At 38.2% G+C, this 25,586-nt stretch overlaps 1 protein-coding gene across 7 annotated transcripts in view; it reads right to left on the bottom strand.

The window, feature by feature from the left end:
- CTBP1 (C-terminal binding protein 1) overlaps nucleotides 1–25,586 on the bottom strand; it is a 429,621-nt gene that overhangs the window by 225,585 nt on the left and 178,450 nt on the right. The window contains exon 1 of one of the 7 annotated variants that reach the window (XM_073342818.2): nucleotides 19,092–19,127. The exons of the other annotated variants lie outside the window; for them this stretch is intronic. Within the exon in view, the coding sequence (XP_073198919.1) occupies nucleotides 19,092–19,098 (7 nt within the window). The 5' untranslated portion in view covers nucleotides 19,099–19,127. Of the gene's footprint in view, nucleotides 1–19,091; nucleotides 19,128–25,586 lie in introns of those variants that run through there. 7 annotated transcript variants of the gene reach the window in all.

Genomic DNA, 25,586 nt, shown 5'->3' with positions numbered 1-25,586 from the left:
AAATGGATACAAATTATGAAAAAATGGACTAAATTCTGCCATATATTTCAGAATTGTGTCGACATCCGGTTCAAATAAGAAAGGCCCTTAGTAATGAATACATATTAGGTATGCCTTCAAATGTACATATAGAGCTTAGGCTCTCAGATAGAGTTCTTCTTGATGCAGTATTGGAAGCCATTTCCCTGGTATTCAGGCAGAAAGCACTGTGGAAGAGGCTGCCAGAAAAAAAAAAATCCCTCACCACTGTTTGTAATATGGCTAGTAACCCTTTCACCTATCACTCTTGTAAAAAACAACTCTGGAATCTGAATTGTTTAGCTGTCAAATTATGGCTCCTGAGATGTAATGTTGCAACAGTAAAAGTACATAAAGAAAGTATGTTTTAAAAATCAGGTCTTCATTTTTTTTCCTGTTTGTTGTGATCTTGAACAACCAAGGACTACATTTATTAACAGCCTTTGGTGCTGCTAATCTGCAGAAGCTAAATGGGTGATACACACGGACTTCTAACTTTCACCTTTCCCACTACCAGCCAAACCTAGTAATAAAAGTTTGTGTTTTTTAAACTGTTACTTTAAAGAATCAGTGTCCTTCAGTAAATGGTCTTTCCATCCCAGTAGGCTTTCAAAAGGAGCAGGGATCACTTTTATTTATTTGATGATATGCTGAGAAAGATATGGAAAATAAGCAGCATATAAAGAAAATTATTACTATTTGCCCGAGGTCCCTGCTTCCTAGTCAGTTACTCAACTTTCTATCTCCTGACAGGTTGCTGGGATTTTTAATGACTTTCCACAGTACACTGACTTTTTCTCTGAATACACTGGTCTCCCAAGGAGCTATGATCCTGAAATTTTGGGGTTGCAGTGACCCAGAAGTCCATGGAAGAACTAAAATTGACCCTATATGTTCTGTTCAGAAAATGAATAGTGCTGTAAACAGGGTAATTTAGAAAGACAAGAATTTTTAAATTAGTCTCTGAAAAATCTTAACATTGGTCAGCTGGATAAGACAACAAAAATCCTCTCCCCCGCCCCAATTCGTTCTGTTTCAAAACACGGGTCAAGATCCTTTGTTTACAAATTAAGTCTTTTAGCCAGGATATCCCACAAAGGGAAATCAGGCATTTCACATCCATATATAATACGTTATACATTTTCTTTATTTTCTAAAAGGAGATATATATATATATATATATATATATATATATATATATATATATATATATATATATATATATGCACATATATATATACATATACACACACACACAAACTTACAAATGAAAGGAATGCAAGCAGCCATGACAAACTGAAAATTGCTGTAACAGAAGCAAATTCAGTCTTCCCACAGGACAGAGTCTACACTAAAAACATAACACAGAGAAGAACAAACCCCAATCCTCTGGAGTTCAACTAGGAGACAGATGCTGAGGAAAATACATACAAAATATAAGCTACCAATAAAGAACCAAACTAACCTGGGTGCTAATCCAAAAAAAGAATAAAACAGTTTGAAATGAACTATATTAATCTTTGAATCAATCTTCTACTACTTTGTGAAGAGGGGGAAAACAGAAGGGAATGGAAAGAACAGCAAAATGAACAGTTATTGAGTTGAATTTATCAAGCTTTTTGCAATGGACTCTGTTGAAGCTTTATGGGAAGCAAAATATGTTTCCATAAATCTAAACTGGGCTCTTTTCTTTACAAAATTAGCTTCAAAATTAGCTACAAGTCTATTTCAGCATGTTATTTCTTTAAAATCACAACAACGAGACTCGCCGCCCCCACAGTCTATCAAAGGGGTGGAGAATTTTATATGGAAGAAAAACATTTCTAAAATTATGAAGAGAAACAACAGTTGCTAGTTAGTTATTGTGATTCTCATAAGCCTGTTAAATTCCCTGATGTTCTGAAATTTGACACTTTGTAGCACTAAAAATTTATGTAAGCAAACTTTAAAAGAATATTATTGAAACAAGAAGTTATTTGCCATTTCTTTTCATTAGACAACATTAGAAGTTGGATAGTGTAGAAGATTTAACTGTATTATATACAAAAGCAGCGGCACACCAGTGAGCACTTCATTAATTAAAAGCCAGAGAAGGAAGTTTGCTAAACGAAGCAAATGTTCTTATCGCTTCTATCTATATTCATTAAAACTGACAGGAAACCAAATATCACCATCTGTCTACTTGCAATAAAGACACTAAAAACAGCTCCAGGCTAACAGAATAACATAAAACAAAGTATAAAACTGCAGACTTTAAAGTTTCATTTGTAAATGGATGAGAGAGAAACTGACTTTGAGTTGGGGAGGAGGAATGAGGGGACATGGAGGGATTTTGCACAACACTGATAAAGGATTAAATATTTTAGAATATGTTCCACTGCTAGTCTAAAGCTCTGCTAGGTCAAGTATGAACTTAATACTTGCTTGATATTTGTCATTGAGATCAATGGTTCGGCAGAAAGACAAGCGTTATATATTAGCTCATCTGCCCATTTAGAGACAACCTTTAGCAAAACCATGCCTGAAATTATAGTAGACGCATATGAACTGTAAACTTTCTCCTATCTGAAAGCTAGAACAGACCCAGATAATACATTTTTGTAATTTTGTTAGGTACTGACACCTTATGTTTACAGTTACAAGATAAGAAGGTACAATTTATTAAATTATTCATGTTTTTTATATCATGGTGATGCAGCAGCTCAGGAAAGAAACTGAAATATGATTTTATGAAAGCAAAAGAGGATCACAAAGGTAGTGACTTATATTAGAGCAAAATAAGGCTCACACCAGCAGTCACAGAGGTCAACGGAAGGTCAATGCTTTAAGGTAGTTTACAGCAGTTGTATACTTCCTGCATTCTAGTAATTGCCTTTTTTGGCACTGTAGGAGAGGAAGGGAAAAATAAATAGATGGTAATAAGATATTTAATGAAGGAAATGAAAATAAACTACTGCTCGTATTTTAAACACTCGTACTTCAAATACCATAGCTACATATTGTAAATTCTGACAATGCTCTGTCTGCATTTTCCATAGCAATAAAAAATGACTTTAATTCAATCTCAAACTTGCATTAAATATTATCTCTATGTACACATTTTAAAGACTAAAATGGTTAAAATAATGTAAAGTTGATGCACACAAAAAAACCAGGAAAATTAATTTTTAAGACTGCCATTCAGTCTTCAACTCAGCCCCTGTTGTGCCTCGGTATTGAAGCACATACTGCACCCTGTGCTCAGATTTCTGTAGTACCTACAGTTGACATAACTGATTGGGGTGGGAAAGGAGGAGTAACGGAGTAAAGAGCAATGAGTTTTACTATTATGTCTCTCAACCCTAATATTATTGTAAATTATTTTTGTGGTTTAATTTTCTCTTACTTAACAGTGATTCATACATTCAAAAAAAAGAAGAAAAGGCTCTCATTAATATCCTGTGAGACCAAAGGCTACTTTCTGATACAATTTCGTTGGACCAATTATAATTCTTCCACTGATATTTTAACAGCACTAATAGAGCCATTAAGAGCTCAATGGAAGTATGTGAGACATTTCAATGTGCCAGAAGTACAGTATTATGCATGTTTAGTAAAGAAACCACTAAGAAATTATACATCGTAATAAAGTCTTTGGGTGTAAGGTACTACTGTAAATCAATGTGCAAATGCATAATCTATTTTTCCCTCAGATTCAGGAATTTTCCTTTGAAAATGCATTGACTCTATGAGCAGTAGCAACAGTAAAATTCTTTCACTGAGATTGTAACAAGGTATGTGAAAATGGAAGGGTGAATACTTTCATGTTAAGAATAGAATGTACAGACACAATACATTTATTAAGTCAGCGCCAATGAAATCATATTAGGTACTTTAAAAGGATATTTTACGTGTTAGGCCAACACTGGGATCACAGGAGATTATACACAGAATCACTCTTAAAAAGATTCTCTAAAACCTTTTCAAATGCATCCACTTTATTTATTCTTTTTAAAAGGTTGAAGCTGGTGGATGTTTGTTAATTGGATTTTGTATAATATCCCAATAAACAGAAGAGAATATTGTTATTGTAATCCCCCCAAAAATATGCATAGTGTTTTCAGTGCACTGGTTCTACCAACCTATGGCTAAGAATTTACACAGTAAAAATAGTGAACACATATTCCAGAATACTATCCCTTAAAATATTTTATTTTACTCTTATACACTTCTTTAGAGCTCAGTTATTTTTAATAATTTTAATGTGAGAGAGATGTTGTGGAAACTGTTTTACACAAACTCATGTTTAATCACTCCCAGAAGTCACACACATCTCAGAAGCAGTTACAATTATGCAAAAGGAAGATCCAGGTTCTTCAGAGATGCACAAATACAGTGGGAAAGCTCAATTTCCTCAAAAGATATTAAAACTTTCATCTTAGAGAAACTGCATTTCTACAAATAATGAGCCTGATTCATCCACCAGCATAAAACTGCCCCAAAGCCAGCATAGACTGCTACAGTAGGAATCCCCCAATGCAGAAGAATTTTTGGGGACACAACCAGAGAAAAGAACTAGGAGGAGAAAAGGATACCAGGGTTGCCTTAGGCCTATTCCCAGCTGCCATATTGGCCTCTTGGGACTATTAGCAGCCGGTGTAAATTAGAGCAGCTTTTGCGCTGCTCTAATTTATGCTGGGAACCAGACTGGCACCAGGCCAACCCCCAGACCAGAGAGCCCAGAGGTATCTTAAAGCCACCTTTGTTCTCTCCTTTCCTAGACTGTATTGAGAATAACTTGTCACAGCCAAGGAGCAGGCTCAATATGTTAAAGCCGTTGAAAAACGTACTCTTTTCACCTTCCGGTAACCTGAACCATCTTCCACCCATCTATGATCCTGATGCATGCAATAAGATCCCAATAACCAGTAGCAAACTCCATAAAATTGCATTATTTATTCTGATAAACATATGGACTACCCTACTACAGCATTTCTGCACAAATAACATTCTTGAATTCACTTTAAACACAATAAATAAGACGGCAGTTTGTAAACAGTCAAGTAAAAAACCCTTCAAAACCCGGTTTATAAATGCTAGAGTAACAACTTACTAGATATAAAAAAATGGCCCTCCCACATCTCCGTGACTTAAAACATGAAGAACAGTAGCCTTCCATCTACATATTGATTGGGTGCCAATAACAATGATATCTAGGCACCATATTATTTTTCTCACTGCCTTATAAACACTGACAGAGAAATAGTTTCTCCTAATCAGACCTTTTAATCTAGACAAAGCAAGCAACAAATCATTTACTTTGTACACTGTTCTTTCAGTATATTGAAGGTATTTAGCTGTCCTAGAAAGTAATGGCTGTAAAGCTGTGCATCAACCTTAATGCAGTGTCACTGAGATACCAAAGCAGCACATCTAAGAATACATAAGGTCTTGGGCTTGTGAAAAGCATCAGAAAGACTGTGTGCAGAATCAATGAAAAACTGCAGAAAACACTCTCCTCGTGTGGGAAGCCATTCTACAGAGGCCAGCTGTTTTACTATTCTCACAGAATCTCCTTCATTAGGCATTTCACAAATTATCTCCAGCTCTATAGGTCTTCTGTTTGTCAGATAATAAAACTAATAATTGTAAATTGAGCTCCCAGCTTTGCTTCCCCTCTCATGTCCCTTTTTGTTATCCACCTCCTTTTAAACACTAACCACTTTTGTCCATGAAGGAATGAAGTAAAAGAGCTGTTTGAAAATGTTGTAGGAATAGAGCATGGCTTAGCTACAGTTCAAGATGAGCAGCATCTATCCATCATCCTTTTAAAAACCCCAAAACTTTACTGGGCTACTTTATTATTATTATTTATATTACCCTATCCCCTAGGAGCCTAGTTATGGACCAGTTCCCTGCTATGTTAGGTAATGTAGTGTGGTCTCTGCCCCAAGGATCTTCCAATCTCAGTATAAGTCAAGAGACAACAAATGGATACTGACAGACTGGGGAGTACAAGGAGCCAGCCTGATAGGCAGTGGTTTCAGTACACCAGCAGTTACTACAACATTTTAAAATTTCAAAGTACTCCCTTCCACCTATTTTCTTCCCAGCTTCTTCTTCATTTATTTTTATTTCCCGCTACTCTATACCCTGATATGTCACCGCCTCAGTCTTTTTCAGATGTCTATTTTCCTTCAGTCTTATTTTTCTATATTGTGCAATAATCATTCCCTCTTTCCTCTTCTCTCCTGGTCTCCCATGTCCATCCCTTTCTTCTTTCTTTCCCGTGTTTTCCATGCTCCCCTTCACATTTCAGTCTCTTCCTTCTTTCACCTTCCTATCAACCCTTGGGAAGCAATGGAGCCGGGAGTGTGTTTCTGGAGTGGGTAGTACAGAAGAACCAGTTAGGTGTTAGGCTGCACAGCATTGCTCCTGATAATTATGGCATCACTGCATAACTGTCCTAGTAAGAGTCTCTGAGTTTAGTATCCATTAAAACAAGTGTTTCTGTTTAGGTGTAAGGAAATCAGTGAGAAATATGAAAATTGTAGAAACCTGGATTTTCTCATACCTGCAATTATTCCAACAGTTTTAGTTATGTGGGAATATTTATACCTGTTTTATGCCAATCATACGAGATCATTACAGTGGTCTCTTTTGGCCTTATGATCTATGAATGTGTAACAGTCTCTCTCTTTCATCATCCACACATTAGGTTACTATGTGCATGTCTTCAGTTCTGGTGAAAGTGAGAATCAAATAAAGAAAAGGAGTACTTGTGGCACCTTAGAGACTAACCAATTTATTAGAGCATAAGCTTTCGTGAGCTACAGCTCACTTCATCAGATGCATATCGTGGAAACTGCAGCAGACTTTATATATACACAGAGAATATGAACCAATACCTCCTCCCACCCCACTGTCCTGCTGGTAATAGCTTATCTAAAGTGATCATCAGGTGGGCCATTTCCAGCACAAATCCAGGTTTTCTCACCCTCCACCCCCCCACACAAATTCACTTTCCTGCTGGTGATAGCCCATCCAAAGTGACAACTCTTTACACAATGTGCATGACAATCAAGTTGGGCTATTTCCTGCACAAATCCAGGTTTTCTCACATCCCCCCCACCCCCATACACACACAAACTCACTCTCCTGCTAGTAATAGCTCATCCAAACTGACCACTCTTCAAGTTAAAATCCAAGTTAAACCAGAACATCTGGGGGGGCGGGGGGGGGGGGAGGAAAAAACAAGAGGAAACAGGCTACCTTGCATAACGACTTAGCCACTCCAAGTCTCTATTTAAGCCTAAATTAATAGTATCCAATTTGCAAATGAATTCCAATTCAGCAGTTTCTCGCTGGAGTCTGGATTTGAAGTTTTTTTGTTTTAAGATAGCGACCTTCATGTCTGTGATTGCGTGACCAGAGAGATTGAAGTGTTCTCCGACTGGTTTATGAATGTTATAATTCTTGACATCTGATTTGTGTCCATTTATTCTTTTACGTAGAGACTGTCCAGTTTGACCAATGTACATGGCAGAGGGGCATTGCTGGCACATGATGGCATATATCACATTGGTGGATGTGCAGGTGAACGAGCCTCTGATAGTGTGGCTGATGTTATTAGGCCCTGTGATGGTGTCCCCTGAATAGATATGTGGGCACAATTGGCAACGGGCTTTGTTGCAAGGATAAGTTCCTGGGTTAGTGGTTCTGTTGTGTGGTATGTGGTTGTTGGTGAGTATTTGCTTCAGGTTGCGGGGCTGTCTGTAGGCAAGGACTGGCCTGTCTCCCAAGATTTGTGAGAGTGTTGGGTCATCCTTTAGGATAGGTTGTAGATCCTTAATAATGCGTTGGAGAGGTTTTAGTTGGGGGCTGAAGGTGACGGCTAGTGGCGTTCTGTTATTTTCTTTGTTAGGCCTGTCCTGTAGTAGGTAACTTCTGGGAACTCTTCTGGCTCTATCAATCTGTTTCTTTACTTCTGCAGGTGGGTATTGTAGTTGTAAGAAAGCTTGACAGAGATCTTGTAGGTGTTTGTCTCTGTCTGAGGGGTTGGAGCAAATGCGGTTGTATCGCAGAGCTTGGCTGTAGACGATGGATCGTGTGGTGTGGTCAGGGTGAAAGCTGGAGGCATGCAGGTAGGAATAGCGGTCGGTAGGTTTCCGGTATAGGGTGGTGTTTATGTGACCATTGTTTATTAGCATTGTAGTGTCCAGGAAGTGGATCTCTTGTGTGGACTGGACCAGGCTGAGGTTGGTGGTGGGATGGAAATTGTTGAAATCATGGTGGAATTCCTCAAGGGCTTCTTTTCCATGGGTCCAGATGATGAAGATGTCATCAATATAGCGCAAGTAGAGTAGGGGCTTTAGGGGACGAGAGCTGAGGAAGCGTTGTTCTAAATCAGCCATAAAAATGTTGGCATACTGTGGGGCCATGCGGGTACCCATAGCAGTGCCGCTGATCTGAAGGTATACATTGTCCCCAAATGTGAAGTAGTTATGGGTAAGGACAAAGTCACAAAGTTCAGCCACCAGGTTAGCTGTGACATTATCGGGGATAGTGTTCTTGACGGCTTCAAATCCAGACTCCAGCGAGAAACTGCTGAATTGGAATTCATTTGCAAATTGGATACTATTAATTTAGGCTTAAATAGAGACTTGGAGTGGCTAAGTCATTATGCAAGGTAGCCTGTTTCCTCTTGTTTTTTCCTCTCCCCCCCCGCCCCCCCAGATGTTCTGGTTTAACTTGGATTTTAACTTGAAGAGTGGTCAGTTTGGATGAGCTATTACCAGCAGGAGAGTGAGTTTGTGTGTGTATGGGGGTGGGGGGGATGTGAGAAAACCTGGATTTGTGCAGGAAATAGCCCAACTTGATTGTCATGCACATTGTGTAAAGAGTTGTCACTTTGGATGGGCTATCACCAGCAGGAGAGTGAATTTGTGTGGGGGGGATGGAGGGTGAGAAAACCTGGATTTGTGCTGGAAATGGCCCACCTGATGATCACTTTAGATAAGCTATTACCAGCAGGACAGTGGGGTGGGAGGAGGTATTGGTTCATATTCTCTGTGTATATATAAAGTCTGCTGCAGTTTCCACGATATGCATCTGATGAAGTGAGCTGTAGCTCACGAAAGCTTATGCTCTAATAAATTGGTTAGTCTCTAAGGTGCCACAAGTACTCCTTTTCTTTTTGCGAATACAGACTAACACGGCTGTTACTCTGAAACCTGAGAATCAAATGTGTCACCTCAGAGGGAAGTAAAGCACTCTGATTTAAGATTTCTTTAAGAGTCATAGGTCATCATAGGTTTAGGGAGCCTCAGAATAAATATACATGTCCAGCTGACAACAGAGACCGCTTGAGCAAATACTGTGTCTGTGTGGATGGTAGAAAAGCATCCTTCCCATTAGCATAACAAAATACAATTTTCTTTATTCCCAAGGAAACTTTTATAATGTAACATATTAAACATGTAAATATTTTTCTAAATTTTTAATTCTTTTCAACAGAAACAGAATGGATAGTTAGTAGTTTTATCTGCTGACAGATTTTGGCATGAGCCTATTGATATCCATTTTGAACACTGATTCTCAAAATACAGTGTCTGTAGCTTCTGAACAATTAATTTACAAGGTAAACTGTTTGGGAAATTACTATTGCTTGATCCATTAAAGGATCTAGCATTTATTTAATTAAGATTCCAAGGAACCTCAGCAGAAAATTTCCTCAAAAGCTATATTCAGTTCTACTTGCCAAAGTCTTTGCACTCTGCATCCAGTCGTAGATTCTAGGTTTAAGCAACACACTGCTTTTCAGCTCTAGTACACACAACAAGTCAGATCTCACCAAACTCATATGGAAAACGGCCCACACTGATGATGCCCAAAGGACTCCACTGAACATTCTCAAAAAGAACATTGATACCTATGGCAACACGCCCAGAACCTGACTCTTGCAGCTCATTTTTTCTCAACACACACATGCTTCTATGCTTTTGCCTGTGCTTCAGTAAGAACATTTTGGTGGCTCTGGCATAGGAGGGCCGCACTCAGGAGAGTAACATTTTTTTCCCTACGTCACACGATTGTATTTATCTTTTATGCAGACTGCTTAGCTAAAATATCTGTTCGTCTAGAATGTATAACTGATTTCAAGAGTTTAACAATTAGACAACAAGCACCACAGACAGAGAACCACAGGCACAGTACATAGGTACAATACTGCATTAAATACTTTTGAACGCAATGTTCCCATGTATGAAGAGTGCAACAAACATTTATCATGAACTTCTGAAACAGTTCAATCCACGCTGAGCTGGATTAACTCTTTGCCCCTGGAAACGCGCTTTTCTCAGCATGTATTCTGAAGGGAACAATGGAATGTGCCAGAACTGCTGGGAACAAGCAGTTAACTGAATGAAAAAAAAAAACAGTGAAAAAAAAATCAGAGAGACAGTTTTTGGCCCACAAGAATCATGTGAACTGGTGTATGTGTGAGTGGGTAGAAATCGTTTTAATGAAGTCTCTGCTGACATCTTGGTTTTTGAACTGGGCACCTATAGTATGAGACACATGAAGATTTTGCATGACTTAGCAAACTATAGTAAAAATTTTGGGCAATGGGAAGGAAACCTGATTCTTGGTCTTCAGTTTAAGAGTATGGTACAAATATATCACAATGGAACTCGGACATTATCGTTCATATTCTTCATAAATAGGTACTAGAAACTAGGAAGATATGAAAGCTATATTTCACATAAGATAAAATTAATTTCAAATAGTAATTTGACACTTTTTACAAACATATTATGTCAAAATACAAGCAATAGAGTTTAAAATCCTAGCTTCCAAGTAATTGCCTTTAGGCCATTAAGAAAAAAATACATAAAATAGTTCTTCAGCCACAGTTTTTTCTTTATTTGTAACAAATAAGTTTATATCAATTTTGTCCAATATCTGTAATGCTATATAATTTTAAATCACATATCTAGTACTCAGTGACACCATGGGAAAGCATAAGTTAATGCAGTATTAATTAAGTTCCTAATCATCCATGTAGATCCATACACAGGGCAGAACCTCTGCATGTAGATCTCTCCCTTCCCAAATTGAAGGGGACTGCTCAGCCATGTGTACAGAACCATCCTTCTGCCCCTGGATCCCACAGAGGACACTGTTTATCATTCCTTTATGGGAAAGACTGGAGACGATGTGGGCCAGAGGGAAGACTGGGCAGTCCAGATGTGGAGGGAGAATCTATATTGCTTACCCTTCAGCCCCACAGGTTAAGCAGAATAGACAAGACAGCCCCTTCACTGATTTCCATTGCCCCATAATGTTGCCCAGGGTCCTCAATAGCACATGGGTGTATTTGGCAGTGTAGCTCCACTGGGATCCACATGGAGTTGCTAGGGGCCAGAGATGTGGAGTTACAGAACTTTGGGGTGGTTTTAACCTGTTACAGATCTTGAGCAGGCCCTGCAGCTTACTCCATGGAGGTGCCAGGCAAACCCCACCCCCACTTATCCTGATGGGACACTGTGGGAAGGATCTCCCCAAGGAAATCCCTCTAGGAATTTTTGCCCCAAAACTCCTTCCTTACCATGGGAGGGAATAATCTGAGTGTCATTTTTTCAATCTGAAATGTAAAGCAGGGGGTGGGGGTGGAGACCTGGGGCCAATATTTAGAGGGTAAAGTTGTCCCATAACTGCTTCTATATATTTTTAGAAGGAGGACAACAAAGGAAGGAAAAATTTCAGGAAGTCTCATGACTATCTAATGTTCCTGCTGCTAATGTCTATCAATTATTTTCAGGTTGCTATTCTTAGTACCATTTCTAATAAACTATAGCAAAAGGTTAAAATTATCAGCTCTTCCATGCTTCAAGAGAGGTTAATACTCCTTGTCCAAGAATAATTTTACAAATATTCATCATACCCTTTGAACATACAGCAGTGCGGTCACAGTCTAGAAACATCTTCAAGTAGATGCTCTTTATATAAAATACTGTTGGAACAGCCACACCTCAGTTTGTTGACTGAAATTATAATCTGTATCTTTTATTTTCACAAGTATCTAGTATGTCAAGGTGGGTGAAGGAAAGTTTTATTTCCCATAGTCTTTGCATCCCACAGCAAGATACTCATATAATACTCTAGAAATCTTGCCAAGAATTATTTTTTATGTTTACTGCTATGATGTTGTTGTCAAAACATTGACCTGTAAAATAATATATTAGTAAGAAGAGAAATAATAAAATGCAGGGTGGATTGATTTAAATCAAAATAATTTAATACACCAATTGTAATCATTATTTAAATCAGCAAGCAGGAAATCCTACCTCAGCACCTCATCGCCTCATCGTGGCGCCGTGGTGACCCTGGCCGTCTGACAGCTATGGTAGTGGGCCATATGCCCTGGCAGGTCTAACCATGCTACAAAGGTATCGGACTACCCAATCCAGGAAGGGGATTGCTGTTTCAGAGGAAAGAGCGCTTGTCCTTCTCCTTAGAGGTCTGAAGGCTAGCTAAGCTTGAGAACGTACGCATGCCTGCCTGCCCAGCCAGTGGGATGGCTTGAAGTCAACAGCTAAAACAACACAAGTAAATGGGCCTCAGTTCCCTGCGTGTACGTGCAGAAGAAAGGCAAGAGTGTGAAAACAATGGCGGATGTGTTGTGATCGGTGCAGTGTTAATAACAACTGAAGACCGATCGATCCAGGTGTGACTTCAAAAATAAAAAAGGCTAACAGTTTCATGACCCAACAAGAATCCACTCATTAACAACTCCATAGCACCTCCAGAGGATCTCAAAGTATACCAGAAACATTAAATAAGACTTATAATACTCCTTTGTATTATGATTATTCCCATGTTACAAATGGGTAAATTGATTCAGAGGGTGGTTAAATGACTTGCCCAAAGTCACATAGCAAGTCAATGGCAGAGCTGGAATTTAACTCAAAAGATTTTACTCTTTTTCCTGTGTTTTAGCCACCAAACTAAACTACCTCACGTATAACATATGATGAAACTTCATTATAATGATGACTACATGTTGGACACAATTTTTAAGTTTGACACATCAATTAACAATAATTTGCAAATATCAATAAAAAACCACTAGCAATAAAACCCGCCTGTCAATAGTCAATGGAATACTAAACTAAATATCTGAATAGGTGTACGTATTTTTCCCTACCTCCTTTCATCATGATATAGTGAATATAATTTTAATTTTATTTCAGTTGCTGAAATCCCAAAGTAAAGATCACACAAAAGAGCCAAATACTCCCACACTTTCACTGGAGAGAACCTTATTCGATGAAAGTATCCTCCTTAATTCCACTATGAGTAACGGTGACAGAAATCGTCTCACGGTATCCAGCAGTAAGCACCTAGATTCAACAAAAGAAGCTAATATGGGAAACTCTCCTCCGTGTTCAAACTGATACTGTTCCTTTAGCTTTCCTGTGCTTATATACTGTATTGTGAAAATCCTGTTGCTTAGCTACTATTACAACAGCAGCAAGCAAGAGAATACAAATGAAAAAATAAGTCAATAACCATGTGTTATAAGACGTTCTGGGTTTGAGCAAAATATCTAGTTCATTATGGAATATTCACTAAAAACAATTAAGAAAACATTTAATTGGATGTTTAAGTAGTCAAAAGTCAGGAAATAAAGTTAAGCCTATACATGCAACTGTAACATCACCCCTTCGGTGTATATATTATAACATAGCCTTTAATTTCATGATCACATAATATTTTTTCAAATTATACAATGTATCATACATATTTTTCATTCTTGAATAATGATCAAATATATGGACAATGTAAATCAATTTAGGTTGCTTGTGTATAACAAAATCATATAATTATTATCCTATATTATTTTATTTAAATAATCTGTAGCCTTGCAGATAGTTCCAACTGTGGAATTTATCTAGTTGGGTATCACTGGAGTGCCTGACCTTGAACAGTTTAGTAGTTCCTTCGGAATAAAACCTACTCCTCTGAACACAAGGATCTGCACAATGCCAGAACCGGGCCCCTTTTCCACTGGAGCTTATAGATGCAGACCTGCTAAAGACTGTGGAAACAGGATTTCCTGCACTCCTTAGCAGGCAGTGGTGGATTAACCCAGGGGCCCTGGCCAATTTGGGGACCCCTGCAGGAGTGCTGGAACCTGAGTAGAAGAGGAGGGGGCCACCGGCACCAGAACTGTGGCTCCCTCTGCGGTCCCATCCCAGCCAGGCCAGAAGCCAAAGCCAGGTCATGGTAAAGAGCCGCCTAGAGAGCCCTGGTCGCTGTGGGAAACCCTGGACCTTCCACCTGCCTGGGGTGGGAGACCGGAAGGTCTGAGAACAGTCCCTGGCCTGTGTCCCCGCTCCCCGGGGAACACTACCCAGGGCAAGTGAAGGGTCCAGAGCTGCCCACAGAAGCCTGGGCTCCCTAGGCATCATCTCTTAACATGGCCCAGCTCCGACTTCTGGCCTAGTCATAGGGCAGAGCCTCTGGGGGGAGAGGAGGAGCAGGAGGCAGGGCCCCATGGCAAAGGAGGAGTGGAGGACCCAAAAGTTCTTTTTGCCCAGGGCCCCAATAAATTTTAATCCACCTCTATAAGCAGGCCTATAATGAAGGTCCATAATGAAGACTATGAGGAGAGGGCATGGGGTAGAGGGAAGATGCAAGGCCAGTCAGGGATCAGGGATCTTCTGGGGCCTGAAGGATCAACTAATATTGAAACTAAATTCATATTGGAAAATATATACATCAACTGCATCAAGTTTTCTACAACATGAAAATCTTTACACATAAGATGAATAAAAATTTTCCTGCAACTTGGTTTTAATTCCCCTGGCTCCCCAAACTTCCAATCACCTTCATACCTGTTGAGGTGTACCACTCCTGCTATAATGCTTTTGCCATAATGCTCATGCTTTGCAAACTAAGCAATCACAGAGAGAAACACAGGTCCCCAAAGTTTCTTAAACACAGTAAATTGTGACAAGAGGAGTGTAAAAATCCTTATACTCTCAGACTATTTCTTTACTTAAAACAAATCTGGCAGCATAAAAATCTGCACATTGTACTTCATAATAAACTAGCAGCAAGTGATGTAGAGGTTAGTGACAACATTAACACGTTACTACTAAATGAAAATCACAAATCTTTAAAAACTCTTCATCACCCTTGTTTTCTGTGGTCACTGAAAGTATGCATTTAAAATAACTGCAGAGTGCAAGTACTGAATTAGACTACTACATCAGTGACAAGAATACTGTACGCTAACTTTATAACTTCATATTTAAACAGATCTAATTTTTAAATTGACATTGCAGCTAAAAGTTAAACTTATCAATATGTGGCAAGACAGTACAGACAGAAACAAGTATCTCATAGAAATCATTTACCGAGCAATTCCTTCCCATTTCTAGCAAGAAAACACTGTATGACTCGTGGTTTGAATTTAAACACACACACAGACAATTAAGGCCCTGATCTCCAAACACTTACACCTGATGAAGTAACTTGAATCATGTGAGTAGTTTAATGAGACTATTTGTGATGAAAGTTATGCATGTGCTTAGGCCCGGATTCTGCAAGGACCTCTGCAGGGGCAGACCCTTGCACCTGCATGCAACTCTTTGAAAGTCCTGCTATTATAATAAGAAAAATTATCAAGATTGTAAAATTGGCTGGGAACATCATTATTTTAACCTGTGGAAAACAAAAACAAAACAAAAAAATCCAATCACAACAACGACGAAAAATCTTTATTCTCATGTTCGATCATTTGGAGAACTAGCTCTCCAATTTAACTTTTTCCTTTTAGATACTTAATAAAAGGAGGGAAAAGATTCTAACTCATCTGGAAAATAAAGGAAATAGTTCACATTTAACAACAACTTTCAATAAATAGAGGGCTCAACAGTGGGCTAGCCAGGCGCACAGAGTAAGAGGCCTCAGGCTGCTACTCTGCCCCTGGAGCATCCAGTTCCCTTGCTGTAAATTGCACTGGGACTATACCTGGTGCAACACATGCTGGTGGGCATGTTGTGGGAGGGAGCAAGGTTCTGTCCCTTCCACTCACCTGTACCGGGGGGGGAGGGGGGGAATATCAGCTCTGCAGAGCCTGAATCCCTCTCCTGTGCTGCTGCGCATGATGTGTGGCGCTCCCATGATAACCTGGCCACAGTTTGGCCTAAAATGTTTAGAATTCCATCATTTTCTATTTGCACTCAAAAATCCTCAACACGTATATAATTCTATGTAGTATTATTCTTGTTGTTCTATGAAGAAATTCTGAAAGGTTTACTTTATATAATTATATAGTCAAAATCAATGTCCATGTCCATTAAAAATCAGTAAAAAGATTATATGTAGTATATATAATCTTTTAAACACTTTAACTAATGAAACACAGTTATATTTTCCTTGAAAGCATGTGATATATGCATAAATACCAGATTAAAGAAATATTATCAGTTCTATTAAATAAAACATTTCATTCACAATAAAAAAGAGATTTTATATGAAACCAGCTGAATTACTTATGTATACAAATATTCATGGTCACTTAGATATAATAGGCTATTAACATTTCCACTTTTATATAAATTCAATCGGAAATACGTAATTTCAGGCAAAATAATTGAACTTGCATTATATTCACTGATGGGAGGATATTGACCTTTCCTTTGCATTTGTGGACAGCCCTCGTGCAGTGAAATGGGTGCAGTTTGTGTTCTTTATTATTAAGATTTTGAGACCCCATACTGGGAACATGCAGCCCTCCTATACATTCTGGCTTCCTGTGTAGCAGTACACAGCTGAGACTGGGTGATAGGCTAGGAACAGTGGATTTGCAGCAGTGCAGATCCTCTGGCTACTTCTCATACGCTGCTCGTGGCAGGGATCAGAAATGTAGATTCTGGTCCTGCTCTGAGGCTGGGCTAACAGCCATGGAGTAGCTCCATTAGTACTTCACAGTATTGGTAGGAGAGGAGGAGGAGTCCTTCCTCCCCAGCACCGGAATAACTCTCTAGTGTTTGGCCCAGGATGTGGGCCAATCTAAGGTTTTAGGCCGAGAATAAACACTCAATAACTAGGGGTAAAATTTTGGCTACAGTTAAATCAACAACAAATCGCCCATTGTCTTCAATGGGAGGGGTAGCTCAGTGGTTTGAGCATTGGCCTGCTAAACCCGCAGTTGTGAGTTCAATCCTTGAGGGGGTCATTCAGAGATTTGGGGCAAAAATTGGGGATTGCGCCTGCTTTGAGCAGGGGGTTGGACTAAATTACTTCCTGTGGTCCTGTCCAACCCTGATATTCTATGATTCAATGGAGTCAGGATTTTACCCTACATATCTACTCTAACATGGACACATTAAAGGCCTGATTTCAATGAAAGTTTTGCCTGAGAAAGATGTTCAGGCTCTGGCCCTTAACCTTAAATTAGACACCTGGTGGCTTAACATTTGCTGTGAGTTACCTGTGTCATATCGAAGTCAATTCGTGAATGCAATGCAACTTCAACTATTATCCAGTGCTTGGAAATACTACTGAGAGTGGGAGTTTTGCCTGAATAAGGAATACAGAATTGAGACTACATTTACTGAACAGAATACATTTTGAGGATACGCAGTTAGCCTATTGCAAGCTTTCACATTATCCCAATCGTGCAAGATAAAACTAAAATGCTGAAAAAATTACTATGCCATAAAATATTTGGGAACTTGTTCATTGCTAAAAAGTATCAAGATCAGAAGTAACCTTCCTAAAATTAGACATATTAGGGAAGCTTAACGGTTAAAACTTTCAATGAAAAAAAAAACATTTATTCATCTGAAATGCATGCGGAAAACACAGTATAAACAGACGACTGCAAGTTTACCAAGCAATTCCCCTGAAAGGAATGACAAGACCAGAGATATGATACAAAAGAAAATAAATGCAATACTTTTCCTGAAACTATAAACAAGAGTATTTGCAACAGGTCAGGAAAAAATCTGCAAATATAAAAAATAATCCTACTCTCTTTTAACTTCATTTTTATTGTTTGTTTAATTTAAATAAAGGTGAAGTCAAACACGTTCAGATGATGAAACACAAACATGTTCATTTCTAACTAACTATAAGTTGCTGTCTGATATTGCAGAAAAAGCATGAAATCGTGAAACCAGTTTTCAACAGTTAACGGATTTTGCTTTTCCAGCAAAGATGATGATCTAATTAGATTCTAACTTATTGTTTTTAATAAAGCGTACAAACCTCAGTTTTTAAATGATTAGATAAATGCACAGCACTGATAAACTCAGCCTTCAGTTTATTTTGGTCAATTTTCTACTACTCAATAACACATAATGAAGAATATACATAAAATTCAAATCCCAGTTGCAGTCTCTCCTCAGGACACTAGTACAAAGCTGAACCAAATCAAAAGAACACAGTTTTGTTTAAAAAATAGTGACAATTGCGGCTCAAATAAAAACAATTTTATCAAAGCTCTGCTTTTTGGCATTTCACATTTTAACAGTGTGTGCTCTAAACAAGGAGGAAGAAATCAGCTCCTGTTATCATTTTTACATGGGGCTGTCCCAGTCCTGCCCTCGAGGCAAGCTCTCTGCACAAACTTCTGCTAAACAATAGCCTTTGTATATCCTCATATGGACATTTACATAAAGGGTTTCTATTCACACAACAAAGAATCCCTTCAAAAATCGATGCATTTCCAAACATATGAAAAATATTTATGATCCCTCATTCACAACAATAGAACAAATCAGGATGTGTCATTTTGTGCTGATAAACCTGTGTCTGAGAGTTCAGAAAAGCAGAAAACAACAGCTCAATCCCGGCACAGCTTGTGCTTATTAAATATACAAGCCACCCCCTTTTCATCCTCTCATAACACACTCGCAGGAGAACTGCCCAGCGTGGGATCAGAGGCACCCCACCCAAGGCTTTTCACATCATAAAAATGAATCCAGCCTCATTATGACAGTCACGGGAGACTATTTAATATTTTCTGCTGATTATGTGGATGAAAGAATGAAAGGAAAATGAAAGATGATACAAACCTTGCATCCCCACCTTCAGGTTTTCAACCAGAATATGCTAGTGCTTGTGAAAATATGAAGCAAAGAGGCTCAAGACCAATCAGTGTATACAGGCATTCCAAGTTAGCCAATCACAATCACCTACCATTGGATGTTAGCCAACCATATCATAGCTCATTACTCAGTCAGACAGCAAAAGGCTGGGGGAGGGGAAATAATAATAATAAAAAACCCTTTCAGAGATGGCTAATATAATATAAACTAGTCAAGATTAAGAAATAAAGGCTTGTCTTTGTGTTACACAGTAAGATTTCTTTTTGTCTGAAAGAAGCAGTCAGAATGCAATTTTGCATTTTCTAAAATTTAAATTATAAATTAAAACTTTAAGAGGCCCTGCTGCAATTGTATTACCTCTGTACAGAAAGGGACTGAAAATGAACATGGGTTTCCATTTAGTGTCAGAAAAGGCAAATATTTAGAGAGTCCAAAATGTTAGTCCCAATTAAAAAACAAACAAACAAACAAAAAGCTTATTCCTAATAAAATACAGGATCAGAAAGGAGAAACAGAGTGGCTGTTTACCAACAATTTTTTCATATATCAAAATGTATACAATACATAAAGATTCTAACAGATCGTGCATTCATATTGTGAACCCAACTTGGCCTTTTTGAAAAAAAAAACGTTATAACCACACAACTACATTTGGCATGTTAAGATTTACATTACCTTACTATGTGGAAAATTACCTTATTTATGTGGAGAATTCTAAAGCAAATGTAAATTATCCTCTTAATCAGTAAGCCAAATCCAACAACTTTAGAAAAAATAACTGCATTATCCCATCAATTCTCCTTTTCATTTTTATAAATTAGACACTAACCATTTCAACATTAGAACCCTTCTCTTTAAAAACTCATTCGCTAATATCTAGTTCTAAAAATAAACGATTGAGTCCACACAGGTCACTATCAGTAAATCTTAAAACCAGAAAGCTAACTATCATAAATGGATAAATAGAAAAGTTCATACTGTTTCTTTGTGCTTCACAGTCTATGACCCCAAACTTTCATAGGTTTGAAATTAACAAAAAAGAATGAGAAAACCGGATTTTCTCCTTTATGATGCAACACTTCTTTCCATCTTCTCTCCCCAAAAAATAAAAATCATATTTGTTGCAAACTCTTGCTTAAACAGGCCATGTTATTCATTTGTTCATTGTGTTTTCAGAAGTCTTGAGGACAATCTACAGTAGAAAGGTTTTCTTTTGCAGATCAAGAAAGACATATTTCTAAGGTGCCCCAACAGCCAAGAACTCTGTGGTGCTAGAAACTGCTGACAGGCAACCAATAACAGTGACAAATTATACATTCATGGCATCTGCAACAATCGATAAACTGACTCACCAAATTAATAAAATATAGATCACAAAGCATACATTTTTATTAAAGAATAATTTCATGATAACCAAGTACTGTGGATGCTTCCAAGCATAGGATTTAATTACATGCTGAGCAAATCTGGCATTTTGTGATAAACTGCAAAAATAGTCTTTGCAACAGCAACTGGGAAAGAACATTGCTGACATAGTCTATAAACATGTTTTATAAAGCACAAACCAATATAAAAAAAATCACTGAATGGTAGTTACAGAATCCTCTACCATATCCACAATAATAATTACTTTTTAGAGTTCCCTTGTTCTATAATTTATTTTTGCTAACATCTTGTTGATTTTTGTGTTTAAAATCATTTTTAAAATTATTACCTACCAAGGGGCATTATTATACTTCAAATAAATTCTTAACAAATCAGACTTCTTAATAGGGATCATTACTGGGACATACACTTTCTTTCTAGTATAATTATTATAATGAGAATACATATTTCATAGATTCCAAGGCCAGAAGGGACTATTGTGATCAACTAGTCTGACCTCTTCTATAACACAGGGCCACAGAACTTCCCCCAAAATAATCCCTACAGCGTACCTCTTAGAAAAACTTCCAATCCTGATTTTAAAATGGTCAGTGATGGAAAATCCACCATGACCCTTCATAAATTGTTCCAATGGTTAATTACTCTCACTATTAAAAATTTACTCCTTATTTCCAGTCTGAATTTGACTAACCTCCAGCCATTGGAATCATGCTAGATTAAAGAGCCCATTATTAAATATTTCAGACTAACAGCCGTGTTAGTCTGTATTCGCAAAAAGAAAAGGAGTACTTGTGGCACCTTAGAGACTAATCAAATAAATTGGTTAGTCTCTAAGGTGCCACAAGTACTCCTTTTCTTTTTATTAAATATTTGTTCCTCATGTAGGTACCTATAGATAGGGGACCAGATGTCCCATTTTTAAAGGGACAGTCCCGTTTTTGGGACTTTTTCTTATATAGGCACCTATTCTCTCCCCCCCCCCGTCCCATTTTTTCTACAGTTGCTATCTGGTCACCCTATCTATAGATCATGATCAAGTCATCCCTTAACCTTCTCTTTGTTAAACAAAGTAGATTGAGCTCTTTGAGACTCTCACTTTACAGCATCTTTTCCAATCTTTCAGTCATTCTTATGGCTCTTCTGTGAACCCTCTCCAATTTATCAGCAGCCTTCTTAAATTGTGGGTACCAGAACTGGACACAGAATTCTGGCAGCAGTCAAGCCAGTGACAAATACAGAGATAAAATAACCTCTCTACTCCTACTCTAGGATTCCCAGTTTATGTATCTCAGGATCACATCAGCCCTTTTGGCAACAGCAACACACTGGGAGCTCATGCTCAGCTGCTTATCCACCACAACCCCAAATCTTTTTCAGAGTTACTGCTTCGCAGGATAGAGTCCCTCATCCTGTAAATATGCCCTACATGCTTTGTTCCTAGATGTACAGATTTACATTTAGCTGTATTAGAATGCATATCGTTTGCTTGAGCCCAGTTTACTAAGTGATCCAGATCTCTCTGCATCAGTGACTTTCCTCTTTATTATTTATCACTTCCCCAATTCTTGGGTCATCTGTAAACATTATCACTGATGATTTTATGTTTTCTTCCAGGTCCTTGATAAAAATGTTAAATAGTGTAGGGCCAAGAACCAATTCCTGCAAAACTTGACTAGAAACACACTTGTTCAATGATGATTCCCTGTTTACAATTACATTTTGAGACCTAGTAGTTCACCAGTTTTTAATCTATGTAATGTGTGCCATGTGAATTTATCATTCTAGTTTTTTACTCAAAATATTGTGCAGTACCAAGTCAAACACCGTACAAAAAAATCTAAATATATTATGTCAACATTATTAGCTTTATCACCCAAATGTGATATCTTTTTTCGGTGAGATTACAAGTTAGTTTTCCAAAAACCCATGTTGATTTGCATTAATTACATTTTAGTTTTATATTAATCAAGTCCCATATCAACTGCTCCATTATCTTGCCCATGATCAGTGTCAGGTTGATGGGGCCTCTAATTACCCTTTTTAAAAACTGACACAGCATTACCTTTCTTCCAGTCTTCTGGAACTTCCCCAGTGCTCCAAGACTTATTAAAAATCAACATTAGTGGTCCAGTGAGTTCAAAATTCTTGGATGCAAGTTATCTGGAAATGCTGATTTAAAAATGTGAAACTTCATAGCTGGTGTTTAACATCCTCCAGAGAGACCAGTGGAATAGAAGTAATTTTATCACCATATGATGAGAGTAAATCACCTGTTTTTTCTCCGAATATAGAACATAAATACTTATTGAACAGTTCTGCCTTTTCTAAATTATTATGGATAATTCTACCATTTTCACCTAGTAATTGACCAATACAATTGTCAGGATTTTTTTTGTTTTGTTTCTAATATATTTTTAAAATCCTTTAATTATCCTTCACTGCTGGCCACAGATTTCTCCTTGTGTCCCTTTGTTTCCCTTATCAACTTTCTACAATTCTTAACTTCTGATTTATATTCATTACTATCGAATTCCCATTTCTTATATATTATTTTTTATAGCTGCTTTCTCTTCCCATCTAAACCAAGTCAGTTTTTTAACCAATATGGCCTTCTTCCTTGATTGTGGGATTGTAGCTTTTTGGGTATCTAGTAAAGTGTTTTTAAATGATTCCCAATTAACATTTTTTAATTAAATGCTTCCTTCCAGCTGATTTGTCTCAGAATTGTTTTCAGCTTTGTGAAACTGGCCCTATTGAAGCACAGAATCTTTTTAGACATTGAAATTCAACATGAACCAATACTAACCACTTCAAGGTAGGAAGTAAAGATGACAATAGCTTCAGCATCACATCTGAAGTTTGTTCGGCTACAACTGTTTTGTCACCATAAACCTCCATTACAAACTCAAATCAACAGTTATTTAATGTATAAAATGTCTACAGTGCAGACTGATGTCTGTGGAACTTTCCAGCAACTATAATTCCTCAGTGTAGGCTCTGATACTGTGAACATTTAGTACATGCTTAATTTTAAACTCATGAATAGTTCTATTAAAATGACAATTGGGCCCTTAAACAGACTTCATCCAAAGTTAGAAATCCTCTTCTGACTTTAAATCCAAATCAAAGACAGTTTTTAATGCTACTGCTCATAAATATCTGAAGATTATCTGTATAGTGCCCTGGACCTGGGTGTGACAAACGGACTTTTTGTTATTGTACTATAGCCAACCGTATGGATGGTACTTCTTTTCATTAAGGGTGAAATGACCATATTTTCATAGACTTTTAAGGCCAGAAGGGACTCATCTAGTCTGACCTCTTACATGACACAGGCTGTAGAATTTCACCTAGTAATTCCTGCATCGAGCCCATAATTTGTAACGTGTACTCTGACTGCGATGGAACTCTGAAAATCCTAGTTGTCCCCTCTTAGTAACAGTATCTCACAAGAAATAAAACATTTAAAATGTTGGAACTCCTGTGGTGTGAACATTACCAAATAAATCTATTGCTTGATCTTATTGTTGTTACTCTTATTCTCTCTTCCCCATGCCAGTGCTAATAATCAATCTACAACGTATGCCTTAGCCGCTGATTCTACTATGGGTAGACCCCTAAATCTAAAGAGAGCCCCACTGACTTTAATAAAGCTGTGTGGGTGGAGGCGGGGGGTACCCCAAATAAAATAGCTTCCAGGAGCAGAGCCTTAAAAAGCATGCTTTATACATAGGCATGCATATTATGCTCATTATTGTGAGTTCTGAGAAAATTTATGGCAGAAACCCTTTTATTCATCTATTAAAGCAGCATATTTATAGTGTTATATAAATAACAAAGTAATTCAGTTGGCATAGTGAACAATATCTGCAGTCGTGCACACTATTTTTTCTTCTCATTTATTTGTGTTGTGGTAGTGCCTAAAACGACAACCAAGGAGTGGCACAATCACTGTGCTATGATCTACCTCAGGGGTCGGCAACCTTTCAGAAGTGGTGTGCTGAGTCTTCATTTATTCACTCTAATTTAAGGTTTCATGGGCCAGTCATACATTTAATGTTTTTAGAAGGTCTCTTTCTATAAGTCTAGAATATATAACTCAACTATTGTTGTATGTAAAGTAAATAAGGGTTTTAAAATGTTTAAGAAACTTCATTTAAAATTAAATTAAAATGCAGAGCCCCCCAGACCGGTGGCCAGGACCCGGGCAGTGTGAGTGCCACTGAAAATCACCTTGCGTGCCACCTTTGGCACATGTGCCATAGGTTGCCTACCCCTGATCTACATGTACACATGTAACAAACAGACTGTCCTCTCCCAAAAGAGCCCACAATCTAACAGGGGACTACAACAAGCTGATGGGGGCAGCGGGAGGAGAGGGAGAACAAGATGCTACCAAGACAATTATGATTAATATAAGCAGCAGCAGTTATGGTCTTAATAAGTAGGGCACATGACCCCTGCCTTACAGTACTTTGAGAATGACCGCACCACACATTTAACCAGGGGTCCATTGTCCAGTTTGCTGGAGGAAGGTGTGTACCTCTTTAAGAGTGACAGAGTGATTTAGCAGCAGTTTCAGAGTCGGCTGTGGGCACATAGATCCATCCCCCTGAAGAGAAGGGAGGTTACATAAATACATGCTGGGCAAGTAAAACCCTCTCTTACCTGGACCCTCCCATCAATGGAAGTGGTGAAATATTAGTTGGGTCAGGATCTACTGTGGGCAATGCACTAGTTGCTCCTTTCTCAGGGCGTTGGGAAGGAATATTTCCCTCACCAAAGGGGGGGCGGGGGGGCGCGTCCTCCCTCCCACAGCAGGTTCAGGGGGGCTTAGTTGGGACAAACATGGAACTGGAGTTAGGCTATGGTGTCACAACTCATTATATTGATGTGGAACAGATGTCCAGTGTAGGTACTCCATTCGGGAGGTATACAGTGATCAGATAAATGGATTGGTAAAGGATTTAAAGGAGGCATTTGTTAAAGGAGTGGAAATAGCATCGTGCAGGGCTTGTACAACTAGCACGGTAGAAAGCCAACCCCCCCACTCTTTTATAGCTGACCTTAACCCTC

This window comes from Lepidochelys kempii, chromosome 4, assembly GCF_965140285.1.
Source record: "Lepidochelys kempii isolate rLepKem1 chromosome 4, rLepKem1.hap1, whole genome shotgun sequence".
Taxonomy (NCBI): Eukaryota; Metazoa; Chordata; order Testudines; family Cheloniidae; genus Lepidochelys; species Lepidochelys kempii.
This window is presented reverse-complemented; position numbering and strand designations above follow the sequence as displayed.